The sequence below is a fragment of the Aphelocoma coerulescens genome, chromosome 4 (assembly GCF_041296385.1).
Source record: "Aphelocoma coerulescens isolate FSJ_1873_10779 chromosome 4, UR_Acoe_1.0, whole genome shotgun sequence".
NCBI lineage: Eukaryota > Metazoa > Chordata > Aves > Passeriformes > Corvidae > Aphelocoma > Aphelocoma coerulescens.
The window spans coordinates 55,988,786-56,014,620 of record NC_091017.1 but is presented as its reverse complement, the minus strand read 5'-3'; the positions used below and the strand labels follow the sequence as shown (position 1 = coordinate 56,014,620).

Genomic DNA, 25,835 nt, shown 5'->3' with positions numbered 1-25,835 from the left:
GTGTAATTCTAACTGTTCCCACCCAAATGGGACTAATTTGTTCCATTATCTGTAAAAATACCAGTTAGACACTTAAATGAAAGCTTCTGAAGCATATCTGTTCAATTAACAACAATGCAAATGTACAATCACTCAATCATGCCAGGGGCTGCTCCCCCAAGCATCTTCAAATCTTTCATGAAAAGCCCTATCAATCATCACTAAGGGACGTTTTTCTTGCCTCAGCCTCAGCCAGTAGTATGGAATAGGTAGTGGGAATAGGGAAGAGGATAGAACCATATTTCTCCACTGTACTGCTTGCAGAGCCACTGTTCTGTCAGCAGAAGTAAGATTAACACAGCTAACACACGCTGATCCTTCTCATATCCCCGACTGTATTCCTTCATGATGAGGAGCTAAGAAGCCTTACTTCAAATGAGGCTCATTGGGAACTGGGGAAGCTAGCTGTTGATGAGTCAAGGCATCCAAGCTGAAGGAGCTCTTCGGGGAAAAAAATTCCTTTTTCTTTTTTCCTGAACCAGGACTGCAAGATTCAGCTCTGTGACAGAGCCCTAGAAAGTTTTCTTAGCTTCCACTGTACTTCTAGAGGGTTTGGGAGTACTTGGATTTTACAAGAAGTATCAGCATTTTGCAGAATCAGGTGCCTCATTAACAACTAGATAGATCTGTATGCATTCATAAATTGAATCTCTAACCTAGGAAGTTAAAACAGAGTGTGTGTTTAATATCAAGTGTAATATCAGGTATGTAAATGCAAATATGCAGAGTGTTTAACAGCACGTATGCAAAGTAGGCTCACAGGCTCTCTGAGCTGTGTTCCAAGCAGAATATGGGCAGATGACATAAAGTTTTATATGCATAAATGCATCTGCCAAAACATTTTCGTATTTGTTGTGATGAAGAATCTGATAAATGCTCAAAACATACAGAGTAAGAATTTGATACTTGGTATTGTCAGGGCACTGTACAGTTTTGCCATTCACATGCATTTATAAGAAGAGAAGATCTTGCTACTTTCATTGCACCGGCCCTGTGAAAGCTCATGTTAGGTCAAATTCTGGTATGACAAGCTACAGCAGAGACAAAACTTCATCTTTAAGAAGGTATGTCAAGTACCTATAATATCTAGGAGGGAAAATTCTGAAACACAAACATAGTTTTATTACACATCTGTTATGCAAATAACATTCACACACCACTTATTCTGAAGTTTAAATATATGACGGTAGGAAATGAGAAGTTAATAACAAAACCAGAAGTCAGTTAGAAACTAACTTCCTCCAAAACCAAATACTAACTTTTTGAAAGCAGGTAAAATAGTTTCAAAATTATTAAAACATAATGAAATTTTAAAAATGTAGAATACTTCTTTAACAACAATTGTATCATTCTCGGTTTTGCCTCAGAACAAAAGAATATGGACTGCAGAATATTGGTCATGTAACTGGGCCATGCAGCTTGGAACTTAATGGACTTGATTGTGGTTTACATAAGGTGTTGCAAAACCATCACAGTCTGCACAATATAAGGAATTTCATAGAACCTTGTCTATTTATTTCTATAGTCAGCAAAATACTATCTAACTAGGCTAAAAAAAGATCCACCCAGAGCTACATAATTGCTGCTACCATCATCTCAGTTCTACAGTAGACCTCGGGGCTTATGCTCCCGAGTGGGTCAGGGATGTCCCTGCCTGTCAGAGAAGCACATGCAACAACTCAGTGTTACCAATAACACATCAGTAAAACTTTGCCGTTTTTTAGCTCCGTATACGAAATGACCTTAAACGACTTAAAATACAGAACTCTGTACCACACAAAAGTTAGGCAAACATTGTAAATCTTGTCTTTTACAAAGGGCAAAAAGAACCAAAGATGTTGGACTCACCCACCACAGTGGCAGGGGAAGGAACAGTGGTTAGAAGTGAACCAACTAATGTACTGCTAACACTACAATTACTTCTATTTTGCAAACTGCTTCTACCATTTCAAGCCTCAGCGACAGGGTCACTTTTTAAAATCAAAGACTGATTTCTTTCATCTCATCAGGTCACAGGAACTGGATGAATTTATCACGGATATAGGAAGAAATAAAAAAGTGAAACTGATCTCTCCCGCTTCTGATTTTTTGAGCTTATGTCTGCTTTTGGAATGTAACATAAATGAGTAAAGGGGGATAGCACTCTAAAAGCCAAGCATTTAAAGACTTCTAATACATAACCCACTATTACTCACTAAAGATACACACCATCCCCAGTAAGCACACTAACAACAGTAATGTAAAATCCTATGAAGACCAAAATGTTAGATGCCCTTGCCTCTAAAAACTGGAGATGGTTTTCAAGACTTATACATCTGCACAGATATGGTTGTTCAGACAGTATACAGCACAAATACTCTACAATCTAAAAGGCAATCCTGAAGACACCTGACTAGACAAACAGGTGTTTGCCAGGAAACCAAAGTTTTTGATGTAGGTCTTGCACCACATTCTTGTAGAAGGGCTGGTTAGCCAAGGCCTCAGAACTGCTATGGAAGGCAGAGGCTGAGCTGCAGGGCAGGACAGTTGGGGAACCCAGCGCAGTGACAGCAGCAGAGAAGTAACCGTATCTTGTGGTCTCCAAGACCAATATACCCCTTCCCCGTGGATTCCCCAGGAATCACATATTCGAGCACACATGAAGAGTTCCTGGTAGTAACCCTATCTTTAATAAATTAACAGCAGTGTGATAATGTTTATCTTTCACATTACATTGTTTCATCTCTCCCCCTTCGGCTGCACCCTGTTCCTAAAGCGGGGAGCAGCCTGGGAGCACATAACCCTGGTGTCTGCATGCCACTGCCAGCTTCTTTAAAGAGAGAAAACTAACCCTCTTTGGCTCAAAGTATCAGACTGAGATCCTTTAAGAAAAAAAGGAAAATCGACAGAAGAGTGCACTTCGCACTAAAACCCCCAATAACCAGAAAAAACACAACCAGACCAGCTGTTAAGAAGACCAGCCGACGTTTTTCTGGTTTGGAAAAAAAAAGGAGAGCTGCCCAATAACCGAGCGGAGCGGCTCCGGCTCTCCCGGTGTTTACCTTCCCAGGCACCCGGCGAAGCGCCCGGCGGCGGGGACATTTCCGCACTTCAACAGGCTTGAAGTTACCCCGCAGCCCCCAGAGGGGCTCCGCCGCCACTCCCCGGCCCGCGCCGCGCCCGGCGGACGGAGGGTCGGGCGGGGGTGTCCGCACAAACCCTCAGCCGCCGCCGGCCCGCGCCCTCCCCGACCCCGCCGCGGCGGCCCCGCTCACCGTGCTCTGGCCACCGTCGCGGAGGGCTGCGGGGGCGGAGGCAGGGCAGCCGGGCGGGCAGGGGCGGCCCCGCGGCTCGGCCCCGCGGCTCGGGCCGGCTCACACGTCAGCCCGCGCCACGAGACCCGGATCTGCCGGATCCCGGATCCCGGCTCCCGGCGGCGGGGCCGGGGCGGCGCCGCGCGGTCCCGCCCCCCGCTCCCGCCCCTCCGCCCGGCACGGGAGCCGGAGCCCTGCTGCGGGCAGAGGCAGTGGTGTTCCGGGCTGCGCTGTCCGGCCGGGCCGGGCCGGGCTCGGGGGCCGCGGTAGCGCGACGTGCTCGGGCGGCCGCAGTGCTGAGCAACGCGTCGGCCATAAAATAAAGCTCCAGTAGGTTAGCGCAGAGAGATGCAGGGACAGAACTGCTCTGGGGCCAGGTGTGCCTGCGGGTCCGCCACAGCCCCCGCAGCCAGGGCTCCGCGGCCCCGTCACAAACACGGTCACTTCGGCTGCTTGGCCCCAGCCATCCCCTCCAAAGTACGAGGGAATTTACAGTGTAGTTTCTCATCTAGAAATCTAAAGCCTGTTCAGGAGCTCGTGACTCACAGGCTTCTGAACAATTAAAGCATCCATCAAAATAAGTATTTAAATGCTGTGAATGAAGTTATAAAGGAAAATTTCAGATTGTGGCCTCTCAGTCTGCCAAGGAGAGGGGGTGTCATGCTCCCAGCACAGAAAGATGGGCCACATCCTGTCTTGAGGACACTGATACCATGCAATAATGGAATGGGATTATACAGAGAAGAAAATCTTGTCCCTCCCAGTATTTCCAAGGCTGGGTTACCACCTCCAAGACAGGAAACAAGGACAGTACTGTAATTAGAGTGAGAAAGGAAGGTTGGATAGAAGTTGCAAGTGCTCTCAGAGGTTGGTACCTCTGACCACTGCTGTACTGTCTGATATGACCCACATACGGCTGTTCTCATGACTATTTGCAGTTGTCATGGGGTTTTCAAGCCTCCTTTCATGGCAACAGCTTTTCTTCTGAAAGTATTTTTCAAACTTTGGGTGTCTAGCCTATGTTACTTTGGCAAGTCTTGGATGTATTGCCAGTTGGCAGCCTTGCATGTCCAACCATCATTGGTGTGCAGAGCCACCTCTCTCTGAAAGATGCAGGTAAGCTAACTCTGCTCAGTTAGGGTTGGCCCTGGACATATCCATTCCACTTCTGAGAGGCAGCAGGTAGGCTACCTTTGTCTAGCAATGCCACACAGTCCTGATTTGCTGTGGATCCCATGTTTCAGCCCTTTCTCTTGTCTTAGCACCCAACTAAACAGCAGCAATACTGAAAAGGGAGGCAAGGCACTGACACAAAGCCAGGCCATCACACAAAAAAGCTAAACTATGCAGAGCTTGTATCATCTTGTTTACCTCAATCCAGGGAACTAAGCCTCTGGTAAGGCACTAGGGATGCTAAAATTTATCTTTAATTTGGAAATATGAAACTATATCCCTACAATGTTTCTTGGGAGAACAGGTTTCTTGACAGTCTGTTCAGGAGTTTGGACTGCAACCATGAACATCATCAATATCAAAGTACACTTGGCTTGAAGTATACTTTGTCCTGGCCAACCACTAAGCTAACCCAGACAATGGTGTCAGAGGGTAGTCATAGGCAGAATGATCAACTGTTAGCTGCATCTGTCCTTCCAGCTCTCCCTCAACCATCCTCCTAACCCTTCATCAGGAACAAGCCACCCTTGAAACAAGCAAAGGCAGCTTCTCAACACCATTAAGCAGTCTTGCATGTCTGTCTCCCACACCTCCTACACAGGGCTAGCCATTTTTCTAGAAAACAGATCTGAGATCCTGAAATCCCCAAACCAGACACAGCTTACCATTAGTCCTGGCTCAAACAAGAGAGGAGAGCAATGCCAACTACACAATAGCAGAGAGGAAGGTTTCTCCTGCCATGCTGAGGCAGGAATGCCAAACACATCTATTTTCTTGCCAAATAGCTCTTGGACAAAGTCAAACAGAAATTGCTAAAATGATAGCAGGCATTCTTGGAGCAACCATGGAAATTGAGAAGAGAATCTCAGTGATTGATTCTTGGAGAACTGAATTTGAACAATCCTAGAACTGGAAGGGCAAGACTAAGTGAGCTGGACCAGCAGCATGAGATGCCTTGTCAGAAATAATATGAGCCTGCAGAGAGTCTATATAGAAGAGGCAGGAATTGATGGTGATGACAACTGAGTGATCTACAAGAAAGCAGTATGCAATGATGGCACTTACAACTAGAGCTGGGATGTCTTCCTCACTTTGAATTAAATGCAGCCTCCTCAAACCTCAGCACATCCCATCCTTCTGGCTGATTTCTCCCATCACCCCATCCAGGTACTTGCATTATGTCTGGTAATGTCTTGAAATTGTGCCTTGAAGAGGTGTGCAAGCAGCAGTACTTGGCTGGCCAGCCAGCACCCCTAGATGAGATACAACTACCTCTCCCTACTCTCATTTCTTCACCCCATGTTGTTACTGAAAAGCTCAGCATATCTGGAAATAGTTTTACATAACTGGTCTCAGTGAAAAGCTGAGGGTTTTCCAGTATTCTGCATTATTTGCACTTTTTGACAGCAAAATAGCAATTATTGTCCTGATTATTTTTCTTTGTTCAACATATGTTTCCATTGGCATTCTTGGAATAAGGGAAGCTGATGGGCCTAATGAAGGATGGATTTGTGAAAGGGTTATCCTCATGTATGAAACTTCAGAGGATGAACTGTCAAGGAAGAGGGGCAGGCAACAGGAACCACAGAAAGAAGAGACCAGGAACAAGAGAAACAATGCATAAGCTTATTGCTTTCAAATCAGCAAGAATGTACACGTAAGCAGAAGTAGCTGGGTATTTTACATAAAACATTCTGCCAGAGCATCCCTCAGAATTTGGCCCTCCTGGTTCCCACGGGCAAATGAACAAGCCATTGCAGGCACTGATTCTATCTCAGCTTCCTACTCCCAGGCTTCAGCCATCTGCTTCCCCTTACACACACAAATTTAGTGCACAATACAGCAGTAAAACAAGATCCTGATATGGAGGCTGTTTTCAGACTCACTCTATGAAGTCTCTGTTCTGGCAGTCAAACTATGATGAAAACAGTGATGACTTAGATTACTTTATGAACAAAGGCATGAGATGCATTCAAAATCAGCTAGTAACAAGGACAGAATAGTGAATCCCCTGATTTTGGCACACTAAAAGAATTGTGATGCCCACTGCCAAGCTAAAACTATGAAGGCAACTCTGCTTAAAGGGCAGAGGGTGGTAATATTCCTTCCACCAAAACCCTGTACAATGGAGGAGGGTGGAAGTTGAGCAAAACTTACTATGACATTCTCTATGTCCATCATCTCAAAGTAGTGTGGGTTGAGCATTTTGTGAAGCAACAGGCAGGTGTCACATTCCACATCACAGTGCTAGCTTTCAACTTTTCTACCCCAGTAGGCAATGGAAAAGTAGGAGTCATGTTGGTGATCTAACTTGCCAAATAATGAATGAGCTTGTTTACAGACACTGAAGAATGCTACTTTTCCTATTCTGAAGTTCTTTTTCTGCTGATGTTCTCATCTTTGCTGCATAAGTCATGTCACTAGGCATTGTATCGCTGACATCCAGATACTCTGTGGAGTGGAAATTCTTCATCTGCAATTCATGCAGTTTCATGAGATCTGAAAAATGACCTAGAAATGGGGCAAATTCTCTTAATGTAACTCCTTTTCTGTCTGCTCCCTCTTTTTTTGTATGAAGTTCATAATGAGTAGATAATGCTATTCCTGGAAGAAATCTGCAGAAAACTCTGCTGCAAATTTTGATACCAATGAGCCATTTGGAAGAGGTCTGCAAAATGGTCTGAAAATGGCACCTAGGAAGTGGAAAGGAAAAGATTAACTACCCTTGTTGTAGCAAGGTAAGAGAGGCCTTTTGGCAGCAACACTGGGATTTTTGGAAATGGAAATCTAATTTTGGAAAAAGAAGCCGAGTTCTTAGAAAAGTTGCCTGCAAGCATTCCTAGAATTCAGCTGGGCTGGCATCTCACAAAGCTCTGGAGAACTGAAAAACACTTTGGGACACTAGGCAGCAAGCCTGTGAATTGGATGGCACAAAGTCTATATTGTGTACTTATGTTAAATTAACAGATATTTCTCATGTAATCACCACTGAACCAAATTTATACTGCCAGATTTTGTGCTGATGTGCAGATATAAACTTAACAAACACTCAACCACAATCGTCAAAACTCACAGAAAAAATATGGCTCAGTGTAAACAAGAACGTCCATTGAAATTGTCAGAGGACCTATGGAGGATCATTTGTGCTTCTGAAGCATCCACACACCAACAGACTTGTGATCAATTAGCCGCAGTCCAGGGAAAATGACCACAAAGGATTGCTGCAATGCTGCCAGACCACAGCTGCCTGGTGAAGCTTTCCAAACTAGGAAACGGATGAAGGAAATCTGAAGTTGAGGGGATGACAAGGATTATGTTATACTTAACTAGAATATTGACTAGTAATTTAGATTTACTATGAAATGCAAGCAGGTCAATTGGGACACTTACAAGGTCAGGTTTGCAAAACACAATTTAGAAATAGAGGATTAAGTCCTGAGCCACCAAATTGTTAATGATAACACTCACTGGTAAAGATACACCATCTGAATTTGAACATGGGTGAACATGGCTGAAATGGTTTTGTAGTATTAGAATATTAAGTTCTCAGTAACCACATAAGTTAATAGTCCACTAAATTACGTTGATAATTATCCAATCAGTGTTGGGAACATTCTTTTGCAATTACTTTGGGCAATCCCCTCTAAAAATGTGGTCTAAATGAACCAACACTGGTATAACCTTAAAAAATTGTTTTTCCTCTGGAGCAGAAATCATAATAGCAGCTGCACAATTGTGGTGGCTTCCTCACAAAGAACAGAATGAACTGCTTCATAAGCAACTGTAGTTCACGTAAGCTATCTGCAGCCATAAATTTACCAGCAGCTAACGTTGCTATATTAATCTGAAAACTGCTGCCACTTGGGAAAAACACATCTCATGTCACCCTCTATGTTCCAAGCCATTTCAGCATTTAGTCTCAAAATGCCTCCGAACATGAGTCAGAGCCCTCAACTGTTACAGTTCTCACAGACTTGAAATAAAAATTAATCCCTGTTTCTTTCCAAGTGAATGCCTAATAGAAGAAGCCATATCTAACAGACAAACCACAACCTAAAATGCAAACAAGCAGATTTGATATCAGGTGCAGAAGAAAATAAGAGAAAAAATGAAAACAAGGTCCCAAAGGATTTTTTGAAGTAAACACTTTACTACGTATAATGAAGAAGCAGCAATGAGTTGAAATTTTCTGGTCATGAACTAGAGAATTACTCTGATCTGAAATGGATATACACAGTTTGCAGTTAGCATCACTTGGTATATGACTGAAATTTAAGAGTAACCATCCATTAAAAAACAAGGCATTATTTACTAAGAAAAAAGATATGACAAAAAGAGAAGACATTTCACACGTTGCTGAGGAGGTGTATCAAAAGGCATTACTCTGCCAGTCAGTGCTTGGAGATCAGTATTTTACCACATAATATGTGGCAGCATCTCTGTATGGACTACAGAGAACTAAATCACATTGTTGGAAAAGAATCCGATCTGTTATCACTGTAAGCAATACTCTGGTTTCTGTAGCACATTCCACCATACCTTTTACTTCGGATATGAGAACATGAGTATTGACAAGTGTACAAGAAATGACTGCTCTCTCAGCTGGGCAAGATCTGTATAGACAAAATGCAAGGGTTTTAACTTGTGCACATTTGCTTTTAAGCAAATTTTGTTTGAGGATGTGGTATGATGCAGCTGGATGTTTGCTGTAGTATGTCACACCTGTTGAAGAGGAGTTGTAAACCCTACAAGTGGTTTAGTATAAGAAAGAAAATCCGGCTTTACAGAACTTGGCAATGCTGTCTGGTCAGGAAAAAAGAATTCTGTAGTATACCCTCAGCAAGTTTGCTGACAACACCAAACTGAGTGGTGCGAACAACACACTGGAGAGAAGGGGTGTCATCCTGAGGGACCTTGAGAGACTTGAGAGGTGGGTCTGTGCAAACCTCATGAAGTTCAGCAAGGCTGAGTGCAAGGTCCTGCACATAGATTAAGGCAATCCCAGGGACAAATACAGGCTGGGAGGAGAATGGATTGAGAGCAGCTCTGCTTAGAAGGACTTGGGAGTGCCAGTGGATGAGAGTCTGGACATGACCCAGCAACGTGCACTTGCAGCCCAGAAAGCCAATTGTATCCTGGGCTGCATCAAAAGTGTGGTCTGTAGGTCAAGGGACATGATTCATCCCCTCTACTGTGCTCTTCTGAGACCCCACCTGGAGTGCTGCATCCAGCTTTGGGTCCCCCAACATAAGAAGGACATGGACCTGATGGAATGAGTCCAAAGGAGAGCCACAAAGATGATGGAGCACCTCTCCTATGAGGAACAGCTGAGAGCTGTTCAGTTTGGAGAAAGCTCTGGGGAGACTTTATTGTGTCCTTCCAGTATCTAAAAGGGGCCTACAAGAAGGCTGGAGAGACTTTTAACAATGGGTTTATTAGGATGAAATTTTTACTGTGAGGGTGGTGAAGCACTGGAACAGGTTGCCCAGAGAAGCTGTGGCTGCCACATCCCTGGAAGTGTTCAAGGCCAGGTTGAATAGGGCCCTGAGTAACCTGGTCTAGTGGAAGGTGTCGCCCATGATAGGGGGTTGGAAGTAGGTGATCTTTAAGGTACCTTCCAACCCAAACCATTCTATAATTCAACTGAACTCACACTTCACAGTTCATAAATTTTGCAAAAACACCATACAGATTGAGGGAAACCATTTTGGTGTTTGAAAGTATGAATTTACATTTTTGGTGTTTAAACAGGTTATTGTGGTTACCTTTTGTTAAGCTACTAAGGTAATTATTAGACATAGATGACATCTCTAAAGCTGAAGGTAATTACTGAAAAAGAAGAATGGAAAGATTGGAAGCCAAAGCTGTATTATAGCAGAAGCCTAACTCCTCTGTAGAGAAAATACTGAGCCAGTCCCTTCAAAATGGTGCCCAGTGACAGGACAAGAGCTAAACATATGAAAACATTTCTTTATTCTGATGCCAACTGACCACTGGTAGAGGTTGCCCACAAAGGCTGCAGTGTCTCATATCCATAAATATATTCAAATGGACACGGTCCTGGCGAGGCAACCTGTGCTGGCTGACCCCGCTTTGACCGGAAAGGTGGACTAGATGATCTCAAAAGGTCCCTTCCAAGCCTGACCCTGCTGTGATTCTGTGATACTGTGCCGCTTAAGAGGGAACCCAGGAGCAGATACACCTGCAAAGCATTTTCACTGCAATTTCTGTGGGAGTAAAATTATTTGGAATGAGTAATAATACGATATAGTATGGCACCTAAAAATATGTCTGCAGGAAGTGTTAATATCTTTTATGTCTGCTCTGTATTTGGGGAGGGGACCAACAGCATAATGTCACAACATTCCTAGGACTAAGAATTAGAATCTGCAAAATCTTGAGAGACAATCGTACAGCATGCCTGAATATTTCCCAGTATGACTAAGCCCTGTTTGAAGAAAGAAAGACACAGTCTAGAATACTGCCTTTAAAAAGCTAGTTCCAATTCACCATGTGATCTTTTTGCACTGTCAGAAAGATGGGAAAGCTGTAACAGGGATTTTTATGAGATGGATAATATTTCACTGAAACAGCTATAATTACTAGCCTTCATTTGAGAAAAATGTTCAAGACAAGAAACCCCTTACATCTGAACTAGATCTTCCACCTAAACAAAGGCATATGCTATTACTGAAAAGAAAGACACACAGAATAGCAGGGATTTTCTAGATACTGTTCTGTGAAACATTGCATGCCTGGCAGAAATCCACAGACCAGAGAAATGGCTTGTATCTGCTGTGTTCAGGGAAACTGTACATTACTCAATACAGAACACTATCTGAGCCTTGTTTGTTTAAACTGACTTTATTCTCAGTTTTCTCTAGTAAGTTTCCAGGTGCTCTGTTCTTGCTAGCCACATGGACAAACTGAAGACAATGAGGTTAGGAAAATAACAAATCAGATTGTCTTGACTTCTATTCTTGAACAGATCCTTACTGGTTTCTATGATTTCAAATGCTGTTCAATTAACTTTTTTTACAGAACTGTGGTGCAAACACTGACTAGGGATTTAGACTTAAGGATTTAACTCTAAATTATTATTCTACTGTAATAAGATCAATAGAGAAATTGGGATGTTTTTCCTAATACAAAATTGTTCTAATCTCCAAAATGCAGCTATTTTAGGATGGTTTCAACATGTCTACAACAACAGAGCCTGATAAATTACCCATCTGTCACAGCTGAGCTCTTTCTGGATGATCTCTGACAAACTTCACTATTTTGTAAATTTTTGTTGTAGACAGTTCCAAAAGACTTCCATCAGTTGTGGATTTGGTGCCCATCATGACAGATTATACTGTAGTTTAGCAAAATGGCCATCATTAGAATTAAGTTCAAATTCGAGATACAATTTTCCAAAACCCTCAGAATCAAAGATTGCTGGATCAAGCAATAATAGCTGAATTCAAGAGCTCCAGATTGTTTTTTTATTAGTCCAACCTTTCAGGATCCCTAAAAAGTCTCGTGCTTTACAAAACAGAGAGATCATTGAAGGAATTCTTAACAATTGATATGCAAAGTATGCTGGAGTATGTTGTCTCTGTGGCTTGGCTTCTAGTAGATTTCTCATTGTATTACACCGTGGTTATTCATACATCTTTAATCCATATTCTCTTATAGCTGGAAACCTTTTTTGAGGTGGGACCACAGGTACTTCATAAGACTATTGCCTGCAGGAGCTTAATCCATCTCTGCAGCCTGCATTGATGGCTCTATGTCTCAGCTTATGTACATTAAGAGGAAAGGTGTCCAGTCTCATCCTTTTCTCCCGAGAAGACGCAGCAGTGATTTAGGAGATGAGTTTACAACATACACTCCCCGAGTTAAACGATGCCTATCTGCTCAAAGGAAAATACAGAAAGCCAGGTGGAACCATCCCAGAGACACAAATTTGATATATATGATGGCAGTTGGACCACTTATACACAGTGAGCTTCCCAGCAGTCCGCTTATCTACATTGTTAGGAATATGAAAATATTTTAGCAATTAAAGACCACTACCAAAAGAAGTGGGTTTATTTTTCATTTATTCTGGATTCCCATATTCATTCAATTACTGCTTCACAATTATTTGCTGCTCTAGTTCTAATTCCAAACTCAGATCTCCTAATGAGCGACTCTAACTCCACCCTCAAGCAATCACTTCAAAATATTAATTCCATTTTATCTTCTCTCTAACTTACTTGCTGCATTTAAGCACTTCCCTAGCTGCCACTGCACTGAACAACAAATTTAAGCTTCTAGCTAAAAGACTGATATACTTCAGTCCTGATGACTTTTATAAAATAGAGGTTTTCTGAGTATCAGTCTGGATCTGAATTTAGCCCCTACAGCCATTAAAATAGTAGCATTTTTTATTCAGTCACAAATCCTAAGGCCATGAGGAGAAGATAATGTCCAGCTGGCCAGGAAAAGCTATCCAGCTGGCCTTTTAAGGCAGCTCCAACTCCCTTTTGTACCTTTCTATGAAACTATGATCTAACTCCACTAATTCAGATGAATTGCATCATATGAATTCAACCTGAGTGACTTCACATCACTCTAATATTTAGTTAGAACCCTTACTGCCTTTTAATGCATATATATTTAATCTGCTAATGACATGAAAACTATAATTGGTAAGTGCAGGCATCTTGAGTGAATACTTCCTCTCTCTTCCTGAACACCAAACAATTTCTGTTCTACTGGTTTTGGCATTTCTGCCTACAGAACTCCTACAGGTACGGCTGGACAAGGCAGTGACAGTAACATGAGTTATTTGCAAGGCAAAGAAAGCTTCCCAACAGAGGGATCCGTCTCAGTCGAACAAGGCAAACTGCCCTGTTCCACCCAGGAGAGGGCACTCTTACACCTGGCCACACAACCGGACATGGACACCTATAGGAGGAACAGGAAAGTTAAGATGACATCTTAAAACTCGGTCAACTTGCACGACCAGTTAGTTATTTTTGTGATAACGCTAATCTCCAGGATAAGTTGAATCATCCAGACGCTGCCACAATAGGAACACAATATGACAGACAATAAACGTGCTGGCTAAATTCATTCTTAGTCTCCGAAATGGGCTGAATGATACACAGATAAAAAAGACAATTTCTGCATTTCTCTGTTAAAAACTGGGATCATAGAGAGCTATAGTGTACCTTTCGTGGAAAACGAAGGTTAAATTTAAAAATAACCTAATTATATGAATATAATTTGTTGCCTTTTTAAAAAAATAAAGCATTATTATAAATGAGCATACAAACATTTAAATGCAAAGTGCATATAATCTAATACTAACACAGCCTGTAAAGTTAATCCTTATATGGATATCCCATGAAATAAATAAAATAAGAATTTAAAATGCTACAAGTTCAACCCGTTTCTAAAAGGACTGAAATCAATATACATATCTCTTGAGATAGCTTTCCTCTCCAATAAGTAATCCTCCAGCAACAATGAGAGAAGATCAAGCCTGACATTTTTGATTTTTCTAAACTAAAGAAGCCAAGATGAGGAGGTGGTAGTTTTGTTATGCAAGACATAAAACAGTAAAAGAGGAATAGAATTCTGCATACTGGAAAGTTATTGTTTCAAAAACCTCATTTTCCTCTAATCACAGGGGACAATCTCAATAATTCCAAATTTTCTCTGAGTAATTCTACTAGAAAAATGTACTATTGATATGAAAAGAATAAAATTAGGAAAATATTGAAATGAGAAAAAGATCACCAAGAATCTTAACTTGAAGAACAGAAAGTAAATCATACTTAGTGCTGTCATAAGCATCTTGGAGTCCCCAGTCAGTACACTGGGGCTAGGGGCATCCATAGTCTGAGAGAGAGAAGAACCATACACATGGCGACTATATTGGATGTACAGCAAGTGAGTCCAATGCACACAAAGTTTGCATGAACCGTAGCCACTTTTCCATGAAAATGTGGGGAGCTGTTTCCTACATATAGGTTGCATGACAGACAGTACTTCCCATCTTACATGGGAAATGACATGGTGTTTAGGATGTTTGGTTATCCTAGCACTGGCTAACGAATATTGTTAGTCTTTCCATATTGAGAACTTGGGCTGAGGCCTTACAACCACCTTACATTATAGGCACTGATCCTCTCAACTTTCCTCCTGCAATAATCTTACGTAGTTTGAACTTCATTTAAGACACCATATCATCTGCTCCCACTTCCAGAAGTATTTCAAAACAATATGCCAAGCATAATAAACAATGCATAGATACAATTCTGAGTATCTCCCACTCTATTAGTTGTGATCAACGCCAATGGGCAAAAGTGTAAACCAATCTGCAGCCAGCTTGTAAAAGCTGATGTTGAAAGAACTGTTCAGTATGAGACTAAAATGATGATAGGATCAATGAAAGAACTATCTCCTGAAATCATATATACTACAAATTTTTTAAATTCAAAAAAGAGCTATATTCAATGGACTACAGCTGTACATTTTGTGTATGGATTTTCCTAAGGGCAAAAGACTTATGAGAACTTAATTCAGGGCTTTATTATCAACATACCATAAAATATATTAGGGAGTCAGACATGGAAGTCACTGAAATCACACAAAGAGGCTATGTTCTCATTTTTTATCTAAGAATTTTCTTTTTTAACAAAGCAAAAATAAAACAACAGACAAACCAACCAACCCAACACCCCCCGTTCCCACAAGCCAAACCAACCCCCAAAACATCTATTCGAAGTCTATGGTCCTGTTCTACCCTAAACCCCTGTAGAATCTTCTGTAAAATAGTAAAATATAATAAATTACAAAACAGTATAGGAGGTATAAATGATACTCCCATCATGCTGATTATGTAAGGCACTGATTTTTATGTAGATTTTGATCCTGGCAAAACTCACCACTACTCTGTTCTACCAGCCAAAAAGCCTTTTTATATCTGTCTTTCAGCAAAGAGAAAATTAACACAGTATATGGTGAATATGAAACAGTTGTGAGGTAAGTGAAAAATGCCTATTTAAGGACAAGGGAAAGGAATACGGTATACCAAGGAAAAGAGATACAGTAATTCATATTAATTTCATTTTTGCAGTAACAGGCTCTGACATTCGTAATCCAAATGAGCACATGGAAATGAACCTAGGTACAAACCAGGCAAAATCACTGCCCTTTACCATGGCTGTTACTGGATGTCTACTACCTATAACATAAAAGCATACTCACAGGAACACAAAAGATTTTGACACTTGATAAAGGTCATGTTTTCCACTCCATTCAGAGCAAAATCTGAATATTGGGAGCTTAGCTTCTTTCTATGAGCTGCCTGAAAAGACATGAAGGATTTAACCTGGAGATTTTATGTACTACCTGTATTATTTTTGTCTATAGTACTCATAGTTGCTCAGCACTCTATAAACCTAACTTTCATCTAAGAGGGAAAAAAGAGTTATTATCCTTTCTTTGTTGGTGAGAGCCAATGGCACAGAAAAGTCGTGACCTACCTCCTCAAAAGGAATTTAAGACACATCAGTGGAACTTGGATGTTTAAATTATTCTCAAGATGAAGGTCCAAGATCACACTGTAAGTCATTAAAAAGAAACCAGGCCTACTGCAAAATGGTCCTTTTCATAAATGTACTGAAAACCTCAGCTGAAAAACTGGATTGTGTAATACATTTAAAAGTTTTAATCTGAAAAAGAACTAATTTGATGAACAGATGCACATGGTACAACACTTTTGCAGAAAAATGAACTTTTTCCAGTCAAACTACAGGGGAAGAGTAAACACATTAAAAGGACTATATGCATCTGTATATAGTTGACAGATTTAAAAAATTTATTTATTTTTTTGTTGCTTCGGCCTATACTTTCTTTATTGTGCATATGAGTCAAAATGCTGTGTATACTAATGGAGATAAATGAACAGCACTTGCAGATAACAGCCCTACCAGAAGCTGACATTTGTTGAGATAAATGTCTATGTTGTATGTTGTCCTGCACTGCACCGTTAAAATGGGGCCCTATAAAATGTTTCTGTAAACCTTAATGTCTTGAAAGCCTCTGGTTCCTGAATAAACAACAGTTCAAAATGCAATCTCATGTTCCCCTCTGAAAATCTATCTATGCTCTTCGATAGCATACCTTGTGTTACACACCTCAGGTTAGAAGTTATGGTTAGTTACCCGACTTCAGAACAGAAGCAACATCTGTGGGTGCCCGTGTTTGCTTCTGCGATAAAATGCCTATTAGACTGGGGTGACCTTTGCCTTTTACCCTACTTTTAAAATACTGTAGCAGAATCCGTGAAAAGAAGCGTTCCTTTCACTGTTCCCCTTAAGTTACCTGTTCCTGGGCCTGCAAGTTCCCCAGGCCCCGTGTGAGGAGGCACCAGCGTCTCCAGGGGGAGGGGGGAAGAGGACGAGGAGCAGGTCTGGGAGAGAGATGTGCAAAGAATAACATTTTTCTCTGCCGAGCATAAGGGGAAAAAATAGAAGAGAACCGCCGTTATGGGCCCGGGTGGGCAGATTCTTAAGTTACATGAGAGCCCCCTGTTTCTTTTTGCTCGGGGGCTTCACCAGCAGACATACCAGCTGCTCCTTGAGCCAGCTGTTTCCTCAGCGACACCTCAGACATTTCTCCCGCTACCGCGGACCCAGCCCAGCCCTCCCAAGAGTGCTCCTTCGCCCCTTCACCGGCCCGGCGCCTCAGGGCTCACCCCACTGCGGGTACAGGGCCGGGCGGGAGCCATGACAACGCAACGGCCTCAGCTCTGCCCCGGGGCCCGCCCGCGGCGGGGCTCTGCCTGAGAAGGTGTCTCCTCACGCCCTCGCCACGGGCCCGCCCGGCCAGTGACACGGCGAGCGGCTCGGGGCAGGTGTCTCCCGGGACGGCCGGGTGGGAGGCCAGCGGGGCGAACCCCTGCGCCTCCACAGGTGGGCAGCGCACCCTTTCTTCGGGGTCAGCGGGGAGGTGGCGGCCGGAACGCCCGGGCCGCAACCACCCCATCGACAGCATCCAGCCGCGGACGCTCGGCCCAGCCCGACCCCGCCGCCGCCGCCGCCGCCCCGGTGCCGCTCCGGCCACACTCCCGCGGCCCCTCCTGAGGAGCGGCGGTAGCCCTATCGCGCATGCTCGGCGCGGGCGCCATTTTGGTAGGGCCGGGAGTTCTCCAGCGGAGCGGCGGTGGAGCTCGCTGGGCCCGGCGCGGAGGGGGCGAGGGGTGCCCGCTGCGGAGATGGCCAACATCGCGGTGCAGAGGATCAAGCGGGAGTTCAAGGAGGTGCTGAAGAGCGAAGAGGTCAGAGCCTCTCCCCCCTCCCCCTGCGCGCCGCCACCCTCCCCCGTGTGAGCGTGGGCAGCGGGGGACGGTGCGGGCGCCCCGCCGGCCTTCGCGGGGATCCCGCACCCCCCTCGGCCCCACCTCCCCGTGCTGGAGGTGGGCCCGTCCCACGGCCTCTGGGAGGGGAATGGCGATTCCTGGGGAAACGGGGCCCGCCAGCCGTTGGGATGAGGATGAGGAGGGGGTCGCAGAAAGCTTGGCGGCGGGGCCCGAGGAGGCCGGGAGGGCCGGCCCCCGGCGAGGGCTCCTGGCGGTCGGTGCTCAGGAGCGCCGCCAGGCCGGAGGCCACGGGGCGGGGCGGGTGGGGCCGGCCCAGCCTCCGCGGGGACCCCCGGCACGCGCCCTCCCGCGTCCGCCCGCGCGGCACCGGGAGGGCCGGGAGGGATGGATGAGGTGGATTGAGGAGGGCAAGGTGGGGGTACGTGATCCCACACGTCCCTTTCAGCTGACCCCTTTGGCTCGCCAGTGCCAGAGGCTGCAGGGTACGGGCTTAATATTTGGGTTTTTTTAGCGGTTGCCATTAAACCCCCATTTAGCTTCCCTGTATACAGAACTTCCTTTATCCCACTGCAGGGTTACTCACCTTCAGATGGATGCTTTTAAAGCCTCACTCATTTCAGTCATGTTACCTCGTTTCCTGATCAGTATCTTCAGAGGTATATGGTGGTCAGTAAGAGAGGCTGACTACTTTCAGGGCAGCAGTAAAGAAGTTCTGATCGGTTTGGGGGAATATATAGCAGTGTTTGCAGGGTTGCATTAATACAGCTTTTGCTGTGTCTGTGCCTGAGTTGGTGGACATCAGCCAGATAGGTTTTAATGGTTGTGTCGTCATTGTTGTCCTACTTGGGATGATGTTGCAGGTTAGATGCTTGTGAAATATTAATGTGAATATGTAACTCTTAAAGCTGGTGTTTTGGAAATCTGGACATATTCACTGAGAAAAAATTGAGAGGATAATTTTTGAAAAGTGCTAATGGCTTAAGGAAAACACATTTAGGGTAGCAGTAGTTGATGTACTTTTAAATTGTGTGGTAGCAACATTGTTGCTATGCAGCTTGAACTAGCCCCTAGAAAAATGTAAGGGCCTTGTTTTACAGCTGCCTTTAGAGCCCAGGCTGGTTTTGCAAAGCTATTGCACAGCAATACAGAATTGCATGTAGACCAAGAGAAATTTCTAGGTGGATACCTTTATACCAAAGCTAGAGAATGTAGACCTCATACCCCATATAACCAGCTGATACTGTGGAAACAAAGAAGTCTATTTGGAAGTGCTGTTCTAAAGGCTTCAAAACCCTTTCCCTTTGCTTTATTTAGGAAGAAAAAGAAACCTTAACTTACATAGGTTCCGAGGGAGGTCCACAGTAAATTTTCTTATTGTAAAGGTTGAATCCAGTGTGCACATTTTTGATCATTTCTGTTTGTTTAGTCTGCAGGGCTCAGTTACAGAATTTTGGAAATGAATATTATTATAAAATAGCCTTTGAGCTGCCTAAAGGTAGCCAGAAAAAAGGTCATAATTCTTATGAAATTCAATTAATGGAATTTCAAAATTATAGTACAGCAGACTCTTGATATTTCTTTTTCTTCTGCCATTAGCAAGCTACATGAGTGTCATGGTGATGTATGAGTATGTATAAAATTGCTATTTACAGACTATACTAACTCCCATGCCTTGAATGCCAAATTTCAGCATTACTCAATGGTTATCAAAGTTGCAAGCAAACTTTTTTTGAATGTTTGTACATTCCAGGGCAGTCAAACTATGGTGTCAGTATCGCTGAGTGTAAAGACATATGGAGTGGGATGATGAATGAAGGTCCACCTAAATACTACAAATCACAAAAGAAAAAAAGGAGTTTTCTTACTATTTACTAAAATTATTATTAAATCTGGTTTCTTTAAAAAGAAATAAATCTTTTTAATGAATGGCAATGCTAAATTTGTTGTTTAGAAGTTTGTAAGTCCCTCTCTGAAGGCAAAATGGTTCACATTATCTGTTCTTAAATTATTATTGATTTAATGCTTTGAACTACTTGAAGAGCAGCTCCCCTGTTTCATTGTAGATGCAGTAGGAGCACAAATGCCTGGGAAGAGGATAGGCACGCAGGGAGAAAAGTACATAGGAAGTTTGTTCTCTGTCTTCTTCCATTACTCACGTTTATGCTGAAATAGAGTGGTGGAACCAGAAATGTTTGTAAAAGGGAGCAGCTGGATGGCAGTTAATTCCTTCTGCATTTGAAGTATGTATTGGAAGCACTAAATTCCAAATGAAGAAAGAATTCTGTAAAGTGTGTTTATCCTTGCTATGATAAGGATCTATGAATACTTGCTACTCAGGACTAAATATACTTTTCATATTACTTAACACTTTCTGTTTCCTTGACTTAAATATAATTTCTGGGAAATAACTAAAATGTGAAATACTGCCTTGCTCTCTGGTTTACAGATAAGAGATGAAGAATCTTCCATATTTTTAAGTTTAGTCTGGGACTTCTTGAGTGCTTTGTAAAAGTATTTAAAGTCTTTTCACACTTGAGCAAGAGAAAAGTGTTTCTGCTCTGCTTGCTTTATTATTTCTAGTTCTATTATAAACATGGCATTAAGAAGTAGGGTATTGTTTATTTAAGACAGATACTTGTAACTTTGCATCTCTTAAACATTTGAACTAAATAGATAAAAGTAACTACAGTTTCTTTGTCAGGAGTGCTTTCTAAAGTATGATTTAAAAACTTTTTACGTTTGTGTGTGGAGAAGCTTTAGAATTCTGAGGTAGCTGAACTATTGTGCATCTGTAACAAAGATGAAGTTGTTGAGTTAGTCTAGGTAGTAACTTGACTGGTTAAATATGTGTAGGCAAGGGATCAGATGTTCCACTTTATCTCTTTTCTTATTCAGTCATTTCGTTAATCTGTTATTTTGTTCACTTTATGGGCTGAAATTCTAAGCGGCAAAATGTATTTTTAACAAAAGTATGAAGCTGCAGCATGAGGGAGAAACCAATAAAGAGTTGGAAGGAAAATAGTATCCTGCTTTTACTACGTAGGAAAAACTTTTAGTGAAGGTTAGCTGGTATTATTTTAAAATTAAGTTACTGGAATGCTGCAGTGGGTAGCCACATCCTTACCTGTTCTCTGTTTATAACCAGCTGTCTTATGAGAGGGGGAGCTTGTCTGGCATTTAATAATGAATAGAAACACATTGACTGATGCTCAGATGTATTGTAATTGATTAGGTATGTTAAATATTATGTGTGACTTGTTTTTGTATTTTAATAAAGCATCAGTGTTTCACTTTAAAAAAATTATACTCTGCTAGAATTGAAGGATTCAATATTTAACTGGCCATCCACTTTCTTTTATCATGTGGAAATATAAGGTGATTTCTACTAATTGATACCTTTTGCAGTGAAAACTCTAATCACATACTGAAGGTAACACATTGAGAAACATAGCTTCCTTTTAGCAAGAAGAGAATTGCTGGTGTATCTACCATCTTCTCTTACTAAAGAGAAAAGACAGACATTTATGGCAGGTAAATCCAGGTAGAGCTGAGAGTAAATTAAACTCAACTGCATTTATGGAATATGAATATCTTCATGAACAGATATCTGAAGAAGTAGCAGTTGAAATTCGTAACTTGCTTGAACCCAAAACAGCATTCACGTGAAAATAGTAGGTTAATAACAAAAACTTCAAGTACTTAATTTCCAAGAAGGAAGTGAGTGTTTGTTTTGGAGTCTTCTATGTGTTTCAGTGATTTACAGGTGAAAGAGAAGGGAAAAATAACTGTAGTCTGCCATGCCTCTCTTAGACTTGTAAAAACCTAGTGAGTAGCTGTGGTGTTGGCTTTATCACTGCCTGTAGTGGTCTTGTGATTTATGTCAGTATATAGTAAGATACTAAGTAACATCTCTGAAAATTTCTTGCTGTTTGGAAAAGCCACAGATATTTGGTCTTCAGACTCAGATAAACTTCACTGCTTTAGTTTGCTTATATTTGGGCAGTCTTGGGTGCTAGGTACTGAATTCACCAATGTGGGAACTTTTAGTTGTAGTTGTGCTTTAGTGTTAGTAGGATTCTTGTTTTTCTTCCTATTTATCATGTAGGATCAATGCAGGTGTTTATAAGAATGAGATGTCTTCTATTATGGTTCCTGAGTCAGCAACGTATTTTTTTTAAACAGTATCCATTTTATGCTGATACATGTGCTTAGCTTTTGAACTATTAAGAACAGTCACACTGAAGCCGGTAGAGGTTTAGTGAGTGCAGTGGGATTGTTGTCATTGTTTAATCCCAGTGGGCAGCTAGGTATCGTGCAGCTGCTCAATCAGATGCCCCACTCCCCACAATGGGTTATCAAGGAGAATTGGAAAAAGGTAAAAACCATGTGTTAAGAGCAATTTAATAATTGAAATAAAGTAAAATATAATAATAATAATGATAATCATCATCATCATCATCATCATCATCATCATCATGGAGATGACAAAGAGAGAGAGGAATAAAACCAGAGAACGACAAGGGATGCACAGTGCAATTGCTCATCAGCGGTTCCCAGCCCATCCCTTAGCAGCAATCAGCAGCTCCCAGCCAATCCCCCCCCCCCCCCCGCCAGTTTCTATACTGATTCTTTGGGATGGAATATCCCTTTGGCCAGTTTGGGTCAGCTGTCCTGGCCATGCACCCTCCTGGCTTCCTGTGCGTGTGCTTGCTGGCACAGCATGGGAAACTAAAAAGTCCTTGACTTAGAGTAAGCAGTACTCAGCAGCATCAATGTGTTATCAACATTATTCTCAGACTAAATCCAAAGCTCAGTCCTGTACAAGCTACTAGGAAAAAAATAACTCTGTACCAGGCAAAACTAGGGCAACTCTTTGTGTGAATAAAGCTTGAGGGTGCTTAGTCTATTAGAAGGTGTAAAGGTAAAAAAAGTATAAACATAAGAACATTTAAACTGTCATTATTATATTGGTACCAGTTTCTCCTCAGTCTCTCAGAAGGTTTGTGTATGATTAAAAAAATGGGGGGGGGGGGGGGGGGGCGGTTTCAGCACGCTGGAGCTTGGGGCTGCTATGCAAAAAGGGATCTTAGTAGGCCAGAGAAACGAATGTCCTGGCAGGAACTTTCTGAAGCTCAGCTGAGGTAGGTGCCAAGTCCTGCACCCGGGAGAATGTAACTCCATGCATCTGTACATGCAGTCTGGAGACTGACTGGAAATGAAGCAGCCTAGCAGGAAAAGAACTTCATGACCTAGTGAAGAGCAAGTTGAACATGATGGTGGCAAAGAAGTCCAACCACATAGTGGGTTAGCAAGAATATAGTCAGTGGGTTGTGCGAAGTGATTCTTCACCTCTGTTCTGTGTTTGTGAGACCATGTGTAGTGTTCTGTGTCCAGATACGTACTGAAATGAACTCAGCAGAACACCGTCAAGGTGGGTAAGGGACTGGAGCACAAGGTGTGTGAGATGAGGGTGGAAGAGTTGATGTTGTTGAGAGAACTATTGAGAGGGACATCTTCCTTTGGTATCTAAATACCTAATGAGAGGCTCTTGAGAGTAGCCAGACTTGTCTCAGAAATGCATGGGAATAAGATGAGGGGTGACAGACACAAGCTGGAACATGGGAATTTCTGATTAGACAGTGGGGAAAAAATTACAGTTATAATAGTCAAACATTTAAGCAGTGTGATCAGCAAGATTGGAGAATCTCTGTCCTTGGAGTTCAAAATTCAACAAGTTCTTGAACAACCTGCTCATATTAGACCTGCTTTGGGCAGGAGGTAGGGACTAGAAGCCACCCAGCTGTCTCAACTTGCGTGATTACAGAATCTCTAGTATAAGTTTGGTTTTTAATTACTGTTTTGTTTCTGTTTGTCAAAGAAAACATACAAGGGTTCCAGCTCTGTCACCATATCTGGCAAAACCCTCCCCTGTAAATAAATTGAAAAATTTTAAAGTAGACCATTTCTTTTTCGTTCAAAAGTTTTTTCTATTGTAGGACAATAATGAATCCTCTTCATTTTCAAAATGGAGGCTGAGCTTTTCTGGTCGATGCAAAGCTTTAAGGGTTTTTATGTTGAACAAGTTCTGGTTTGGATCCCTGAAGGTAGAGCAAATATGAGATTTGTACTGCTTCTTTAAGCTTCATTTTTCTGAAATATGAAGATTTTCTTAACTTTAAAATAGTTGTTTGTGGGATCTTTTGTACATTGCCAGAAATAATTTTGTCTACTGTGATTTTAGCCATGCCTACACTTTTAGGCAAGACAAGGTTTAGACCTGTTTTATGTAATTACATAAAAAGGATAGTGAAATGCCATTACTGTGCATCTTTGGTTTTCTTAATTCTGTCTGTGGTGTGTTGGTTATATCTTCTAGTTTGTACTGAAAATAATGGAGAATTGTTCTGTAGGTCTTTTCCATCAAACAAGTTTGTCCGTAAGGGTTGAGAAAACAGCCTGTTATTCTCACTTCTGGGATGATCTTTCAGAATTATTAAGTTATTTGTAGTTTAATGCCTCTTTACCCGAACCATATAGCTGTTTTCAAGTTCAGTGCACTTTTAGGATCAGTATTATGTAGGTAATATGATATGTAGGTATTATGTAGGTAATCAGAACTAGTATGAATACTACTTAAATCTGTGATTTAAAATATAACATATAATGTCAGCAATCATTTGACCAGACCTATGAGTTTGCCCAGTACTGGTAGTGGGAATATTTGTGCAGAGCAGGCAAAATCTGTTGCTTTTTTCTGTGTTCAGTTAGTGACATTTTTTTATGTTAACTTGTATCTGGTTGGGTCCAGATTTCTAGTGAGTGGTCTACATATCAGTTAGCAGAATCCTAAAGATATTGGGAGTAAGTGGAAAACAAAAAAAAGAAAAACGTCTTCATTGGAGTCAGACTCATTTGGTTGTCTTTGGTAATGTTGTATAAACCTAAGGAAGGAGAGCAGTCCCTGTTTACGGGAGTGGGTTAGTCAGTTTAGCAGGAGGGGATAGACTGTAGCTGATTATGGTACCCTCTGATCACAGCCCTTTGTGGATCTGAAGCAGTGCTAGAAATTAGCCAATCCTTTAATGATTCCATTCATCCTTCTGTGCTTGTTTCCAGGAGTTTGGCTTTAATAGGAAAGAAGTGTAAGAGTCCTAAGGTTAGTTCATTTTACGTAGTATGAGATTTAAATAAAGTTAACATTTTATCGTAGTAAATTTATGTTAATATAAATTGCAAGAAAGTGCTGGTTAACAGTCCAGTGGTCTTTATTTTGCATTAAGCTAGTGCAGGTACTTAGGGTAGTTCTTAAATTTATTTACCTGTTAAATGTTTTCTAGCTTCCTAGATTTCACAGTCCGAATAAGGACAGTTGTCATTATTATACTTCATCACTTTTACACTAATAATTGCTTCTGGTATTAAATTGAGAAAACGCCTTAGGGTCAAGTTTGTCATTAAAATGCAGTCTATCTTTTTGTCTTTGACAAGCTGAATAAAACTGCTGCAATTCAGATTTAGAAAAATCAATCAATTTAGTTCTTTTATGGCAAAGAGTAGGAATTTTGGCAAATAATATTCTATATGGCACTCTAGGGATGTTTCGCAGTATCATTGAATATTCTGAGATGAATGTAGTCCACTTCTGCACTCTTGACTTATCCAGCATTCTCCCTTGAGATTATATCAGTGTTAATATTTGTAGTATTTGAGTTGGGAGCACTTGAATATGCTTGCCCTGAGTATTTAACAAAATAGTATTTGCATCATAAATAAAGTATCTCTGTGAGCAGCAAAAATAATTCTGTTTGAGGACCAGATCTGTGTTTGTTAGTCTAGTATATAGCAACAGAATTGTGCTAAGGTCATGGATTGCTCCTGTCCATCCTTCAAAGTGTTTGCCCAGGAGGGAGCTACTGTGAATATCCATGGCTACAGAAGAAGCTTCATTCAGTCCTTATGCTTTATTG

At 41.9% G+C, this 25,835-nt stretch overlaps 2 protein-coding genes across 3 annotated transcripts in view; one reads left to right on the top strand and one right to left on the bottom strand.

Moving 5' to 3' along the window:
- Window positions 1-3,436, bottom strand: part of SMIM14 (small integral membrane protein 14) — a 41,173-nt gene extending 37,737 nt beyond the window's left edge. The window contains exon 1 of one of the 2 annotated variants that reach the window (XM_069014248.1): window positions 3,294-3,436. The gene's annotated coding sequence lies outside the window, so the exon portion shown is untranslated. Of the gene's footprint in view, window positions 1-3,080; window positions 3,198-3,293 lie in introns of those variants that run through there. The other variant, XM_069014249.1, reaches the window with a different exon arrangement.
- A 14,240-nt stretch (window positions 3,437-17,676) lies between these two features.
- UBE2K (ubiquitin conjugating enzyme E2 K) overlaps window positions 17,677-25,835 on the top strand; it is a 44,681-nt gene continuing 36,522 nt past the window's right edge. Inside the window, exon 1 of the mRNA XM_069014247.1 lies at window positions 17,677-17,826. Coding sequence (XP_068870348.1) covers window positions 17,764-17,826 — 63 coding nt within the window. The 5' untranslated portion in view covers window positions 17,677-17,763. The remainder of the gene's footprint in view (window positions 17,827-25,835) is intronic.